The 15,674-nt window shown below is 34.0% G+C and overlaps 3 protein-coding genes across 3 annotated transcripts; 1 reads left to right on the top strand and 2 right to left on the bottom strand.

The window, feature by feature from the left end:
- Nucleotides 1-3,187: 3,187 nt before the first annotated feature.
- Nucleotides 3,188-5,193, bottom strand: LOC107900785 (serine/threonine-protein kinase-like protein At3g51990). Its single transcript, XM_016826498.2, has one exon. It carries the CDS (start codon nucleotides 4,783-4,785, stop codon nucleotides 3,394-3,396), a length of 1,392 nt encoding a protein of 463 aa, XP_016681987.1. The 5' UTR covers nucleotides 4,786-5,193; the 3' UTR covers nucleotides 3,188-3,393.
- A 426-nt stretch (nucleotides 5,194-5,619) lies between these two features.
- LOC107900784 (pheophytinase, chloroplastic) lies at nucleotides 5,620-8,661 on the bottom strand. Its single transcript, XM_016826497.2, has 6 exons — nucleotides 8,487-8,661; nucleotides 7,323-8,088; nucleotides 6,791-7,017; nucleotides 6,415-6,606; nucleotides 6,146-6,302; nucleotides 5,620-5,996 (listed from the first exon to the last, which is right to left on the bottom strand). The coding sequence occupies exons 2-6, from the start codon at nucleotides 8,070-8,072 to the stop codon at nucleotides 5,748-5,750; spliced, it is 1,575 nt and encodes a 524-aa protein (XP_016681986.1). The 5' UTR covers nucleotides 8,073-8,088; nucleotides 8,487-8,661; the 3' UTR covers nucleotides 5,620-5,747.
- Nucleotides 8,662-11,537: 2,876 nt separating this feature from the next.
- LOC107900786 (uncharacterized) lies at nucleotides 11,538-15,274 on the top strand. The gene is made up of 2 exons (XM_016826499.2): nucleotides 11,538-12,828; nucleotides 14,297-15,274. The coding sequence occupies exon 1, from the start codon at nucleotides 11,927-11,929 to the stop codon at nucleotides 12,821-12,823; it is 897 nt and encodes a 298-aa protein (XP_016681988.1). The 5' UTR covers nucleotides 11,538-11,926; the 3' UTR covers nucleotides 12,824-12,828; nucleotides 14,297-15,274.
- The last annotated feature ends 400 nt before the right edge of the window (nucleotides 15,275-15,674 follow it).

Here is a 15,674-nt window from a genome sequence, read left to right as displayed (position 1 = left end):
TCATGATCAAGTGCTTTATGGGTCGTCTTAGGCCTTGCGATTCACCTTTATCCCAAAAATATATCGAGATTTTTTACATACAAAGAATTTACTTGTTACTAATATAGTCTAGCCTTTGCTATTTCATATAGAGGTTATTATGTCAGCAATAATGTCCTTACCCATGGTAAACTAAAATTTTTGTTGTTCCCGAAATAACCGTGTTTTTTTTTTACTTATTAAAGGTATATATGTGATACACAATCTACTAATTAGTCTATGCCATTTAAATACTCTAAATACTATAATGATACTTGGGTCTTGTCTTATAATACCTCGGGAGCTAATGAAACTATTTTAGTGAAATTTAACCATCTCAATTCTTGAGAGATCGCACCAAAAATTCAAGTTCCATTTGGATTTCCTTCTTGATTAATGACAACGACAACATTTATAATAATAAATAATTAAATAATAGATTAATAATATTTTTATATTTATACTATAGTGGATCGCGCAGTACATATATATAAGAGCTTTAATTGGATTGTCGAAACAATCCATTAAGTTTCAATTTTGCAACTTTCATTATTTCCCTGAATTACTATATCTCCTTTCCCTGTTTTCAACCCAATAGAGAAAACCCCTTTTCTAATTTAATGGATATATAAATAATGTATCAATTTGAAGTAATCTAAAGAAATCCTATGCTTGTATAAGAAAATGTAAGAAAATAAATCAAGGCATACTTTTAGAATTCGAAATTCGAAATACTTTTTTGAAATATGATACGAAATGCTTTTTATAGAACATAACGGGTCTAACCCAATATCTAGTTGATTTGATAAATCTTTAAAACAAGCGCAAAATGCTAATGATTAATACAAGAATTACATAAATCTTTTGAAATTATTGGATGTGGTGCTGAAATTGTAATATCTAAAAATTATATTTTTTTCATTCATTTATTCAGTCAATTAAAAAACATTTTTTATAGATTCATAAAAATCATACAAAAGAAATTAATTACTGAGCTTGCTTTAATAGATATATTAAAAAATATAAAAAATCGAAAAAAATGAAATAAACAATAAAATGGTTGGTCGTCCATCTGGTTCTAATCCGAAAACCAAAAATGGAACTCTTAAATCTAAAGCATCAAATTCGTTGGAAAAAAGGGAGGGGGGAGGGGTTCAATCACCTAAAAGACAGTTACTGTAGAAGAAAACTGTCGTGTCTTGAGAAAGTGGTCCTTTTGTTTGACATTTTCCACAATTTGGAAAGAACACTAAGCAGACACGTTAACTATTTGCAATAATCAGGAAGTTTCACTTTTTGTTTTAAGATTTTTAGATTCTTAAAATAATTTCTCTTTCAATAACTTACCTTGGAATTTTGTTGAAATTCAAAAACGAAATTTCGAGATTAGAGGAAGAAGATGTTTTGTTTGGTGGGGGTAAGAAAGTAAATAACATTAACTAAGGTTTATCTTGAAACATCGGACCTCTAATTATTGCAAATAGTTGCAGGTGATGGAAGAAAGCATGAAAGGAAGAATCCAGTTCAGTTTACTTCTTTTATGATGAGTGAAATGGACATTTCATTTTCCATGTCTTTCTTAATACCCCTGTATAAAAATAAAAAAACCCAAAGAAATTTCCATGGTTAGGGGCAGGTGGGCACATTCACCCAGTCATTCAAAGGGAAGGAAAGGAACCATACATTACAACTGTACAACACAAAATAAGCTCAAATGATGAGCATATTCGAAAAAGCAAAATAAACCCACATTACCCCCAAACTGCAAGTCCTACCTGAGCTGTAAAAACTAAACAACCTTTTGATATTTGCAAAAGGAATATTAGATTTTCATGCTTCCTGCTAACAACTAAAAGACACATTGCCCCTTACTCTAAAAGTCTTGGCATTTGAAACCAAATTTGTTTGCTTTGTGTCATCATCTTCTTCTTGTCTTAATACTGGGTTTTTTGTTATTTGTCAGCACAATCGAAGGGGTTTTGCCCCCACACTACTACCATTAAGAGTCAACTTTGGGTGGGTGCTTGTGCCTAATGCCTCTATGCAAACACCAAATGAACCCTCTTATTATATTTACAAGTCCTTTTTAAAGTATATATATTTTTTGTTGTCCAAGTTGTGACTTAAAATTTATGGGTTGGTCTTAGATTCTAGAATTATTGGAATTCTGACTTGCAATAAGGTTTCCCATTTTCTCAGTGGACTAATTTTAAAAACTACAGTCAATTGGGCAGAAAGAGAGAGATTGGTGTTGAATTTTTCAGTTTCCTACCATCTTCCTTGACTGACTATTCCATTTGTACACACCTTTTTTGTTTACACCCCCAAAAAAGAAAAAGAAAAACTGTTTGAATATGATTCATTAACACTTTAACAAGCAACAAGTTGGAGTCTTCTAAAAATTTTATTAAGTGACTTGTATGTATTACTTTTAATCCTCTATGAACCCGATGATACTCAAATCATGAAATCGGAAGATATCTTTAGAAAAAATAAATTGAAGAGACAGCTAGGAAATTTCACAATCCAAACAAAAGAGAGAGAGAGATGGAGAGAGAGCTGTGTAGATTTTGAGAAGATCCCATTCCCATATAAAATTCCCACTTTGAGCAGTCCTTTTCCCAAATTGACCCACCATTAAAATAATATACTAATAGCTCTTGATTTTCCAGAAATGAGATAAGACATACAATAATATCAATAAGGTTAAATATGTAATGGCCCATCAGGATCAATTATTTTTATCACATTAGCTATTAACGTCGTTTTTCTTGCTGCCCTGTATGCTTTGGGTAACATTGCCTATTTCAGGAAGGCACAAAGAACACAAAAGAACCCTCAAAGCAAACTATTTTTGGCTTTTAAAACTAAAAACCCATCATCATGCATTCATACACTTCCAAGCTTGCATTTGCAGGTAGGAAGCCTTGTATATGAGAGATACTTTGGATGAAAATTCCATAAAAAGTATAAGTGTCAATTTGGCAACCTCATTTAAATTATAACAAAAATAAGCAAATTGTTGAATATATTATTCAATTATTGTAATAGCATGTTCAAATTACAAAAATATCAAAATCAGTATTTAACTCGTGAGTTTGAAATCACCTCATCTATGGATTTAATAGCATTTTCATCATATCTATGCTTTGCAGCAAAAACAAGGGTATAAAATGACAATATGCAATATCCTAATCAACATATACACACCAAGATGGTAACAATTTAAAGAACCTTGAAAATGTTGATTGGTTGTTGAACAAGTTACCCACAAATATACATGAATTAGAGGTGCAACCAAGAGAACCTAAAAAGCATGAAATTTTACTCTCCATTGCCAATCATTTCAATGTAAAAAAAACAATTCATGATGAACTACATGTCACCTACAGCCAGAGAACTGAAACTAGGTTGAGAAAACCCGTCGCCTTTCCCTGAAAACAGTTCACAGCTTTCACCAGCTGAATGATTCCTCCTCAAACCAAAACCACCCTTCTCATTTCCAACATTCTTTTGTCGGCTCTTTACTTGGTTACCGTAGCTTTTGTTACCAAATCTATGGCTAGAAGAAGCTTTGGCCTCCCCATCAATGCTGGTGATGCCCATAAGTTCCATCAAGTTACTCCTAAAGCCTAAATCAGAATAGACTCTGCGCGAGTCCTTGGCAGCCAACGTACCATGCACTGCATCCAAGTTCTCCTGGGCATTTCTAAAATCGACCGGACGCCCCACTGTTTCCACCATCATACATGGATTGTTGAAACCATTCCATGAATGTAAAGGAACCAATTTGCTTAACCCAGTTAACCAACCGACCACCTCTTTCATTGCAGGGCGACGCTCCCTACAAGACCTCACACATTTAGCTGCAATGACAGCCAATTGCTTCCTAACTATAGGATCCTTAGGAGGTAAAATCCTTGGATCATAAACAGCAACAATATTCCCTTTCTTTACAAGAGGGATTGCCCAATCAACAATAGAAGGTGGTGAATGTGCTACATCAATAGCTTTCCTACCACTTATAATCTCTAACAACAAGATCCCAAAGCTAAAAACATCAGTTTTTGTACTCAAATGATCAGGGGTCACATAACCTGGATCAAGATACCCAATGGTACCAGCTGGTGGGGTTGATCTAAGCCTGTAATCATCAACACCACACCTAAGTGCCAACCCAAAATCACCCAGTCTTGCATTGAAATTCCTATCAATCAACACATTAGCAGATTTAACATCCCTATGGATAATTGGAGGTTTTTGTGAGTGAAGTGTCTCTAAGGCTTTGGCAACTTGCAAAGCTAATCGAATTCTTCGACCCCAATTCAAAGGCCTTGAAGAATTAGAGTGAAGAACATCATACAATGTGCCATTACTCATAAATTCAACAACCAACAACCGATGTTTAGCGTCGTTAGAAAAGCCAAGAAGATTAACCAATCTGGGACTCCGAATCGTTGACAAGATTTCGATCTCGTTATCGGCTTCTTGGTTGGTTTCTTGGTTCCTCGAAGACGGTCTCTTGATGGCAACGTGACGTCCCCTGAGAACAGCCTTGTAGACAGCACCATGGCTACCTTTGCCTAGAAGCCTTTGGTCAGAGAAGCCCTTGGTGGCTGCTTCAAGGTCGCAGTAATCAAACTGTTGGATCTTGATGGATTTTTCCTGCTTGTCGGCGGCGGCAGCTTTCGAAGATGAATTCTGGGTCGTTTTGGCGGCGGAGATTACAGAGACTGCCGATTCTGCTTTGCAAGAAAGGTAACCCATCAAAAAAGATGGTCTTTTTTTCTGGGTCTTGATTGTTGAAGAGAAATTTTGAGACTTCACAAGCAATACAACCCAAAACTCGAAACTTTTATAATTTCATCGGTGAGCTGCGAATGCATGTAAAGTTGGAGACTTTTTCTTTTTCAATCTCGAAGAGCAAAGGAAAAAGGGGTTTTGGGATTTGGAAAACAAAACATGAAAAATGTAAATGCTTTGGGGATATGGTGGCGATGAACAAAGAGCCCGCCAAATTGGAATCCCAAAGAAATATTTAACCTCTAATTATGCCATGGATTGTGTGTGCTTTACTTTACTTGTTGGCTTGGGTGAGACTATCATCTTATGTTTGATTAGTTTTACCTGTATTTTCATAGGCACCAAATACTACCTTTTTTGGTTCATAACCATCAACTACTATTTCTACACACTATCTTTTGTGTGTTGTTCCACTAATTTACTCTACATACTAATTGTGGTTAATTAATTACATTTATATTTGTAACTCAATTTGGTAGGTCAAAATAATAAAATAGTTATTTTTATCATAGTTGTGCTAGTCAATAATGTCATGTAATATTAGCAGTTAGATTGTATTTTATTTTTTTTACTTGAAAAAGAAGTACATTAGTCTTCATAGTTAAAAGCTGACTTAGCAGATAGAATAATCAGACACATATCATAATTGTAAACTTTAATTTAGATTTAACCGTACTTTCTCCAACATGGTAGTTGAAAGCGTTCTGTTAAGTTGGTATAAAAAATAAATAAGGATGAGCTAAACCGATCTTTTGAAGCTTGAAAAACAGGTTTCAGATGTGTTTTTGTTCTCGAAGATGCTATTAATCTGCACTTGCTTTGAAATTTGGAAACAAATTACAAACCATTATCATACATTAAGATTAACTGATCATCCATTCACCTATGTCAGCATAAATACACGCTGAAATTTACATATGATCCGGCTATGGCGATTTTGTTTCTAACTTGCCAAAGCGAGATTTCAAGGAAGATTTTATCAAGTTCCAAAGTGAGAATTTGGATCCTAAAAATCTCACCATCACGGATTTCTTTGATCCTTCCCTCACAAATTCCAAGTCCCTAGTGATGTTATTTTGAATGCTTTCCATTTCCATATCATCAAGCAACGGCAATCCAACTGCACCCTCAGATTCCAGGTTTTTTATCCATCCTCGTAGCAAATAATTCACCACCTGTATGAAATAGCACAACATAAAACAAATAAACTCTGATCCAATGGCTTAGGGACCATAAATTTAAAGGAAAATAGACAATTTACAGTACTCGACCGATTTTACATGCCGATAAGATGTGAAAAGGAAGCCTATCAACAACAATATACCTCAGGAACTTCATCATGAGGGCAGTGACCGGCTGGGCTGATCTCATAGTATGGAGCTTCAGGAACTTGCTTTTTCACCTGACGTCCCCAGACAGGCTTAACCCAGGGGTCTTCTTTTCCATACATGAGACAGATAGGTACGTTGTTCATATGACACCTAAAAGTAACAAATAAACACAAAAGTCCATAACTTGAAGCAGATAGGTAACCTTTCCACATAGAATGGTCCGATTTGGCTATACCAGTAAAAAATTAGTCATACTACATACCTCGATAAAGCCTCCCTGAAAGACAGCTCTCCTTGAGGAGCAAACATAATTGAAGCAAACGATGCTGCAGCAGCAGGGTGTTGTGTTGTCTCAAGGATATGAGAAAAGACTTTGTCAACATTTATAGAATGATCTGCATAAACCTGTCTAAGTACATCTGCGATGCTTTCAGGATCACTTATTTTCTGCCAACTGAAATCAAAAGGTGCGAAAAGAAGTTAAGAACAAGAAGAGATTTTATGTAAAGAAAGTGCAGCAGCTGACCTTAAACTTTTTCGAAACTCTTAAAACAATTGCTAAACATTTAATGGTGATGGAATGGCAATTACATGGTGAGAAGGCCATATCATCTAAATAAAAAGGAGAAATAACTTACACAAATTCCGTCAGCTTCCTAACGTTTGCGGCAAGAGGAAATGTTCCGGACCATGAAAATATCCTAGCTAGCCTCGGAGATTTCATTGGATTAGGAAAAAATCCCCAAAAAGGAGTTGCATTAAGTAGTGTAACACCCTTCACTAATTGAGGATTGCATGCAGCAAAGTATAGAGCAACAAATCCTCCGAGTGAGTTCCCTACAATGTAAACCGGTTCACCAATGACCTGTGAGAGAAAGAGTTTAGGTCAATATTGCAGTCTTTACATTTCATTCAACTCCAACCAAAGAGTTGCACGATAACAAATTCATAATCCTAAAGCCACGTTAGATAGAATACAAGATTTCCTCGCTAAACCATCTTTTTGTCAAAGTCTATAGGGGAGGACTTCCCCTTCAGCAGGTGTAACAAGCAAATTAAAACAACAGCAAGCAAATGTAGCAATTAAGTAATGTATGCGCACCATTAAGATCTTAAATAAAGATGCATAAAGTCTAGATAAATGAATGTATGTAAACATGTAAATTGTACCTCTTCTATGAAATGGCGAACCTGATCCCGCCATAAATCCATGGAGTAAACCAGACCATTTGCCCATGGTTCAGTTTTATCCCCAAATCCCCACAAAAAATCCTTCCCTTCAGTGATACCCTCCTCCCTGGAAGGGGAAGTGGGATCTTCAAAAGGCAATGACATGCCTTGCCCGAGAAAGTCGATCGCCCATACCCTATACTCACGGCCTAAATCCTTCAGTTGATTTTCATAATGGAAAGACCCAACACCAAAACCAGGAAGGAAGAGCAGCGGCGGAGAATTCACGTTTTCAGCACCCGATTTCTCGTAATGAACGTTGAATTTGGGCTTCCACTGCCAGAAACAACTGCTTATTCGAGCACCACATTCACCGTTGGACTCAACAGGCAACCCTGGAATCAACACTTTGGTTACTGATTCCCCAGTTTCTGACATCCTCCCCATCTCATCTTCACTACCAATCACATAACCATTATAATTCCCACTCAAGACCTTTGAATCAACATTGTTAAACCCTTCAAGAGGCTTGAATGGCCTTGAACCTTTCCCATGATAAACATTCTTCAAAAACAGGTGATGTTTATTAGGTAAACCCAGTGACCCACTTCTAAATTGAACTCTAGTACATAAAATTCTGTGTTTTCTACACAAAGGGATCTTTACTTGCTGTCTACTTGAACTTTTCTTTACCACCAATCTCCGATTTAAATTACAGCATCGAGGGGAATTGTATGAGATGACTTCCATGCTTATAAACTTGGCTCTGTGATTATCAGCAAAAAAGCAAATATCTTAGCAAAAAAGTTAACTTTACCCTATGGGTTGATCTTGATTAAGAGAAACAAAAGCAATCAAACCAAGCGTAGAACATAACCATAACCATGTATAAAACTGTCTACTTTTTACTAACTTAGGACCTTAAATTCATGAACGAAATGAAATATTTATACACACAGCACCAAAAGACGAGCTTTCTGGGCAAGATTTTTTCTTAAAGAACAAAAAAAAATTGAAATAAACTGAAAAAGAGTAACTTATTAATAAATTATATACGCTTTAGCATAAACAATGGAAGAAAATTGACGAATCAACAATAGCAAAAAAGATTCGTTTAGTCTTAAAATAATAATAAAAAAGCGGTGAGATTAAACGATGTTTTACCTCTAATTCTGAAAGACAAGTGACATTGGGCTTTGCTCTTTTGTTTTGGGTTTTGAGAAAAATTACAATATTTTTCCAAGAAAAGAGGAGATTCTAGCACTATCTATAAAGAAATTGAGGAAAGTTGGGTTGCTTCAAAGCTGCTTCTTCTTCTTATAAAAGGCCAAGAAGTATAATGACTTGTCGTACCTTTTTTCAGAAAAGAATCCAACTACTTATTTCTTATTGGTCTAATACTATTCCCAATCCCTGTAAGTTTCATATATTTCAAATTTATTCACCCAACTGTTTTGATTTACATAATAAAAAATTGATTAAATTGTACATGGTCACTGTTACATAATAAAAAACTTCGATATTACAATGTGCATTCTTCCATCAGCGATATGTAATCTAAACCTTAAATATGTAAATAATTGTATATAAGCTAGACTCTTTTGTTACATCAACTAGACTCTTTTCTACAGAAAATATTTTCTTTTACTAGTCAATCCTTAGTTCAAATAAATCACTCTTCTTCATTTGTTTCTCTTTTCTTACCTTCTTGATTAGTAAAGGGTTTTTGCCAATCCGGTAGAATTTGACATATGGGGATGTTATTTCCAACGGACATACCAAATGAATTTTGATATGTAATCCTATATACAATTATGTTATTATAATATATATAAATATATAACTAATATACCATAATCATATAATACTAATTGTATATATTATAGTATACCATAAGATTAGTTACATGTTTAAGGTTTAAGTTGCATATTATTAATAGAAGAATGCACACTGTAATATTATAATGTTATAATAATTATTATATAATCACATTGATATATTATGTCCTCAAAAGGGTATGTCTACTATTTTTTATAATATAATATGTACTAAAGATAATTATATCACATTAAAAAATGAATTCATATTATAATTATTTTAATTATGTAAATATTAGTTAATTTTTTGTTTAAAATAGTTTAACTAATTGAGTTGATCAAATAATAAAGAGATAATCACAAATCTAGAAAATCTGATGGTTTCATCTCATTGTTCAATTAGGTTTACGAATATAAAGATTAAGAGAACAAGATGTTATATAGGATATATTTTTTGATAAAATTGTAAACATATTTAAATATATTATAATTATAATATTTAATTTTATTATTAATTAAAATAATTTTATTGATATTTATATGTTATTTATTAGTTTGTGAAAATCTTAATCGAAAGGGAAGGGTTTTGGTAGTTAAAACATGTGAAAGCTCAGTAGTTTAAATTAAAATTCAAAGATACATTTCCCACTAATAAAGCGAATAAAAGATGTTTATTGAGAAAAATCAATGGAAGGAAGGAAGAAAATAAGAGCTTGGGTGGTTGAGAAAAAAGGCAATAGGAATTAGGGAATAGATTTGTGAAATTGTTTTCAACCAAAATGAAAGAACTTGCCACCTATTTACTTTCACCATTATCTCCCACCAGAATAAATAATGAAAGCTACGATACATTGTTCCAAACAAAACCACATCCATCATGTTTTCAACGTGAACTTGTCCAAACAAATTCAAGTTTTTGCCGTGTTGGATTGGTTTTGGATAATGACACCAACCCCAACCACTTGCTTTTACATCATTACCTTCTTCTTCCTTTTTTTACATTCACAATATCAACATTCCTTACAATGTATCAAGTTTTGCTATAGGAATTTTGTTTGTAAAAGTTTAACAACATTAAAATAAATATGTAATCGCAAAATCGTAATTTTAGTGAGAATAAGGCAAGCTGTGTCTGAATTCTAGGTAATGTGACGAGCCCAAAAAAGCATAGATGCTGGGATAACACTTATGTGGGCCAAGCTTACCAGGCCCAGAGGACTAATTGGGTTTGTCTTCTGATTCTATGCACACACATTTTAGAAGCACCACCCAATACATGTCCTACAATTGTATCTATTTTTTTTTAAAATTAATTTAAGAGTCTTTTAGAAGCTATTCACATCAGTTTTGGGTTTGTTTATATGCCAACAAGCTGCCTAATTACAAAGTGGGATGCTGAATTAGCTCTTGATGCAATTAGCCCTAGTTGTCCCCTTTTTTAGTCCCATCAACACTGCTCTTTCACACCTTTTTTTATTCGTCACTCCTAGTACCGATTTCTATTGTATGTGAAATGAAGGCACCACTTTCATTTCTATCATTGAATATCGCCCAAGATTTAATTGGTTCTTTAAGCTAACCCAATTTCTTAATTGAAATTATTTCCACATTGACCTTTCCTTTTTCTTACATCAAAGCACTAACCCTAATTAAGCGTGTTAACATGGATTGATTGGATCTTTGTTTCCTGAGAATCCACTAGGGTGTTAGCATTCCCCTTTTACTAACATCTTTTATGTATTTGGACCATAATGATGAACCCTAAACCCAAAAGCAAAGCACTAAGGCTGCATAAGTTTTGAGGATTCAAAATAAAGCTGAAAAGCCAACAAATCTTGTAATGTAATTATTATCAGCTAATCCTATTACCAGTAGAAATGTACAAAATATATAAGGTTGATAAATCATGGTTTGAGCCCCTTTACTAGGCTGAAATTTAGATTTTAACCTATCTACTTTAATTTGGCATAATTCGGTCCCTTTACCTATGTAATATCAGCTGTTATCATTAAAGTGATGATGTTACTATTTTTTTACTATTATTTGATCACACAGTTAGAAATACATAAGAATTCAATCAACCATATTCAATTAAATAATAAATTTACATGTCAACTAGCAACTTAAACTGATTTGAAGAAAAATCATTTCATTACTTTTAACAATAATACGGACATATTCAACGTACTAAAAGAGAATAATCAAATTAAGTCAAATTAAAATATAGAAATTAAATAGCATAACAAAGAATGATATTAGCTAATCATACTATAAAAATAAGTGGATCAAATAGAATTAAATTAAAATACAAAAATTTAAATTTAAATTTGAGAACAATAGATTAAACCATAAATATACCATTTAAGTTGGAGGCAGGCAATTACTAATTTGCAGTTTTAAGAAGATGCGGGGCGGCGAGACAAAACTCAAGTGCCCCCCCTCGATACATTTGGTAACAAGAACCAACACTTACCATATTTATTAATGAAGCTGGTTATATAGACAGAGATAGATACCAAATATGAAGAACAACCCAACATTTACTCTTCTTTTCTCTTACGTGAAACCCCAAACAACAAGCTTTCTCTCTCTGTTTTTCATTAATTATTTCTCCTCTGTTTTACTAACACTGAGAAAAGGACACTGTTTTCCCTTTTTTTAATTTCTTCATCAGGTACCTTCCTTCGTTTTACAGCAACAGCCCACTCATGCAATCAACATTTTCTCTTTATAGATGATATCACAGAAGACAAGTTAATAAGCTAAGGGTTTTTCGTTTTTAAGTAAATGAGGTGTAAGGAACATTTAATTGACCTCAGTAGCAGCGTCGGCGTCTGCGCCACTTGTCTCCGGGATCGTCTTCTTGCGGTCGTCGCCGCTCAGGCTCAGGCTCACTTAGCACGCGCTGCTGAGAGTCGTCGGAAACCTGACCCGCCGCCGTTGGTTTTCCCTCGGTCCGTTTCTCCTTACGTCAGTCGACGGAAATTTGACGACGACGGTGACAATTGGATCCACCACCAGCGATTCTACAGCACTCCTCAGGTGGGTCCTACCTACGGAGCCACGACCAACGGGGATTTCGAAGCGGCCAGATCATTCAAGAAGAAAAACAGGGTCTCGCTTTTTTCGAATCTGTTCAGGTCGAGATCCGAGAAATTTAATTCGGATCCTAACGTTCGTTATCGTCGGTACTTGTCAGATGAACCGTCCTCGTCCTCGTCATCTCCGTCTTGGTTCTCGGCATTCTTTGCTGTTCGTCGAAAAAAGCAGCAATTTTCGAGGACAACTCATGTAGAAGAATTCGGCCAATTCGGTACCGGGGATAGGAAATCATACAGGATCACAGATCGAGGAATGTCGCCGGTGATTGTAGCAGATACGGGGGATGGGTGTGATCGATTACCGTCGGGACTCTCGCCAGAAGCTTCCCCACGGTGGAAGAGGACACCGACGGCGGCGAGGAGCGGGGTAAAGAACGTATCGGGATTAGCTTTTTGCATGAGCCCGCTGGTGAGGGCGAGTCCGAATCGGCACTGGAACCAGAAGGGCGGTTTGCCGCCTGACATATCATTTACCGGCGATAGTAGGCCGACAATGATACCCCAGCTAGCCACCGCAGCGGGGTTTTCCGCTAATAGGTCGAGGAAGCTTGCTGATACGGAAACAGTCAATTACAACCGTTAAGCGCAGTAAGTCGTTGACATTTCACTGCAGATATTGTGAAAGTTATACAATTATCGCTTTTTACTTTTTATCAAATCTGGTAAAAAAGGGAAAATTAGCTTTTCTGCAGTTTCATGCTGCGATTCGTAATCGTAAGTATTAAGTGTGATTTTGTTTCCTTAAAATGAGAAAGAAAAGGAAAATATGTCTACCATATCTGTAATACGTCTAATTAAATCTTTATCCTTTTTCCATATCTAAAATATTTAATTTTTCAATTTAGGTGAACATGAGATGATATAATTTGAACTCCTCTGATAAGATTTTTAATTACAATCCCATATTATATATATAAAAAAATCTCATGTATAAAGAATCAAACAATCTCAAGTTGGTCCTTTTTGTTACTTTGACTTCAATCTTTTTTTTTTTTATCATTTTAGCTTTTCAACTTTACAAAAAAAAAAGTTTTTTTAATTTTTGTCTTTTTAAATATTTAAATTTGTATTGTTTGTTAAATCACTCAACGTCCGTTAATTTTACTAACGTGGCGTAAATGTGGATTGTGAGATGGATGCCACGTCAACAATGCTAACAAATGTTAATTTTTTTATTCATTTTGAGGTGATTTGATAAACAATTCAAGTTCAATGGTTAAAAGAGGCAATAAAATAAATAGAGAGTTAAAATGAATTTTTTTTTTTAAGCTGGAAGGCAAAATAAATTATTATTTCTTAAAAATAAAGTAATTTATCTAAAATATGAAAATTAGGAGCTGTGACCCCAAAAGGAGAACTATAGCCAAATAACAAAATGGATATTTATCCGTATGCCCAAATAAATTTACTTTCAAATAACTTATTTCCTTCATAAGTTAGTCATGTCAACACTTTTATTTGCTTACATGAGTTTCGTATGCTTATAAATTGGTGAAGTGATATTTTTTTAATTAAAAATCCAAAAAAAAAAGTGAAAATTGAGGGATTACTTTCAAATGTGAGAAAAACATATAGACGGAGGGCATCGTTAGAACTTATTATTATTTCATTTTGAATTTGCATAGTTATTTAAAAATTAGAATATATAATGAATAAATAGATTTGAATTGAAACAATGGAACCCATTGAATGCAAAATTAAAATGAATTCATATATTCAAATTATAATACTAAATCGAATAATTATTGTTGAAAATTTTTTTAAGAGAAAATTTTAAAGTATTGTTCGCTTAAAAATTAATAAATTTTTTAATCTGGAGTTTTGTCTCTTAATTTCATAAAAAACTTTGAAGTATTTATAGGATTAAAATATATCGTTTAAAGAGATACGATTTCTAATAACTCATCCTACATAATATTACTTATGAAAAAAGTATTTCAACTATTTAATTTCAAATATTATATTATTCTTTTGAGAAAGTTCGTTATTATATATTGGTGTTGTACCCAATATTTACTTCTATTACATATGAATTGAATGAGGTGCTTGGTTATAGCATGGTAGGTTTGGTGTTACCGGGGAGAGGAAATTCATGAAAACAGGATGATGAAGTGGAGGTCGTTGGGCAGCGTGGACAAACATTAAAGAGGTGGCAGAAGGGTGTGTAGGTGATGGTGGACCCTCACCCTACCTATAATGGAGTAAATATTGGGAGTGACCTATCCTCCTCCATATTAATGGCGGCGACTCCAAGACTTTGAAATATGGAGACTCAGCCAGCAGTCTCATGCAGGAGACATTAATATGAGCGATAGTGTTCGACCTATTAATGACGGTGCTACCAAATTATATCATTTTTCCTCCCACTTTCCTTTCATTTATTTGTAACTGTTTCTACGTATTTTCTTTTAGATTTAGTAAAAAATTTCACCCATTCCATCAAATGATTATGTACTTCAAGTTTTGTTGATATAATCTAGAAAAAGAAATAAAGAGTGAGTTTTTAAGAGTTTGATTCACTTAAAGAGGTGGAGTATTAGAAATAACAAGAGAATAGGAAAATTGTTGAGGAGGAGAATGAGATTTCTGAGAGTAATTTTGTAGAGGTTATTTATGATTTCTTCAAGTTCGATATTTTTTTCATTGTTGGGAGAATACTTATAGGAGATATCATTTTGTCTGTTAACATGATGTGACGAGTTATTATAGAGGAAGTTGCCATCATAAAGTACGTGAAGGACATGCATCGCGAGAGTCCATTGTATTACTCATTCAATCAACAAGATCATTATGCCCAAGTAGGGCTCAACGATTTTGAGAGTGTGTTCATATTTGAATACTTGTGCCTAAAAAGCCGAGTGCCTATCAAAAAAACTTGTCAAGCAAGTGGATATGAGAGTGGGTGGCTTACACCTTTTAGGAGGAAGTGGGTAACTAGATCTTCTACTGGACCAAGCACCGGATGGATGATGAGAATTTGAGGGATTGATTGTCAAGGCTTTCGAGTGAAAGTCAAAGGATATCACAAACGTTTCTCAGGCTGCCTATCATGCTGACACATGTTCAGGTCCGGAGGGGTATAATTAGTTCAAATATTGTCATAGTAATATTTTATAAACTATTTTCATATTGATAAATATTATTTTGTAAAAATAAAGAGTTTTAATTTTTTTTAATTAAATTGAGATTCGGTTGACTTATGATATCAATCATAAGAGTGAGCAAAACTCGATTCGATTTGAAAAAATTAAAAAAAAATAAATTTTGAATTAATCAAATTAAGTTATTCGAGTTCGAGTCAATTTAAATTTTAAAATTTGAATAATTTAAATAAAGATACATGTAAAATGAGTAAAATATGCTATCTACCTTTTAAAAACTGTTCATTTCAAATAAATTTCTCATTTCATAATTGAATGTCAAAATATAAGTGG

The sequence above is a fragment of the Gossypium hirsutum genome, chromosome D08 (genome assembly GCF_007990345.1).
Source record: "Gossypium hirsutum isolate 1008001.06 chromosome D08, Gossypium_hirsutum_v2.1, whole genome shotgun sequence".
Lineage (NCBI taxonomy): Eukaryota > Viridiplantae > Streptophyta > Magnoliopsida > Malvales > Malvaceae > Gossypium > Gossypium hirsutum.
Note: the sequence above shows the minus strand (reverse complement) of the source record. Positions and strands in the feature narration are given on the sequence as shown.

What these genes read in the sequence shown, in the direction of transcription:
- LOC107900785 (XM_016826498.2), bottom strand. Translation starts at nt 4,785, where the DNA reads ATGGGTTACCTTTCTTGCAAAGCAGAATCGGCAGTCTCTGTAATCTCC.
- LOC107900784 (XM_016826497.2), bottom strand. Translation starts at nt 8,072, where the DNA reads ATGGAAGTCATCTCATACAATTCCCCTCGATGCTGTAATTTAAATCGG. An exon ending in TTCGCCATTTCATAGAAGAG is followed by an intron (nt 7,018 to 7,322) that starts GTACAATTTACA and finishes TTTCTCTCACAG; the next exon opens with GTCATTGGTGAACCGGTTTA. An exon ending in TTCAGGGAGGCTTTATCGAG is followed by an intron (nt 6,303 to 6,414) that starts GTATGTAGTATG and finishes TGTTACTTTTAG; the next exon opens with GTGTCATATGAACAACGTAC.
- LOC107900786 (XM_016826499.2), top strand. Translation starts at nt 11,927, where the DNA reads ATGAGGTGTAAGGAACATTTAATTGACCTCAGTAGCAGCGTCGGCGTC.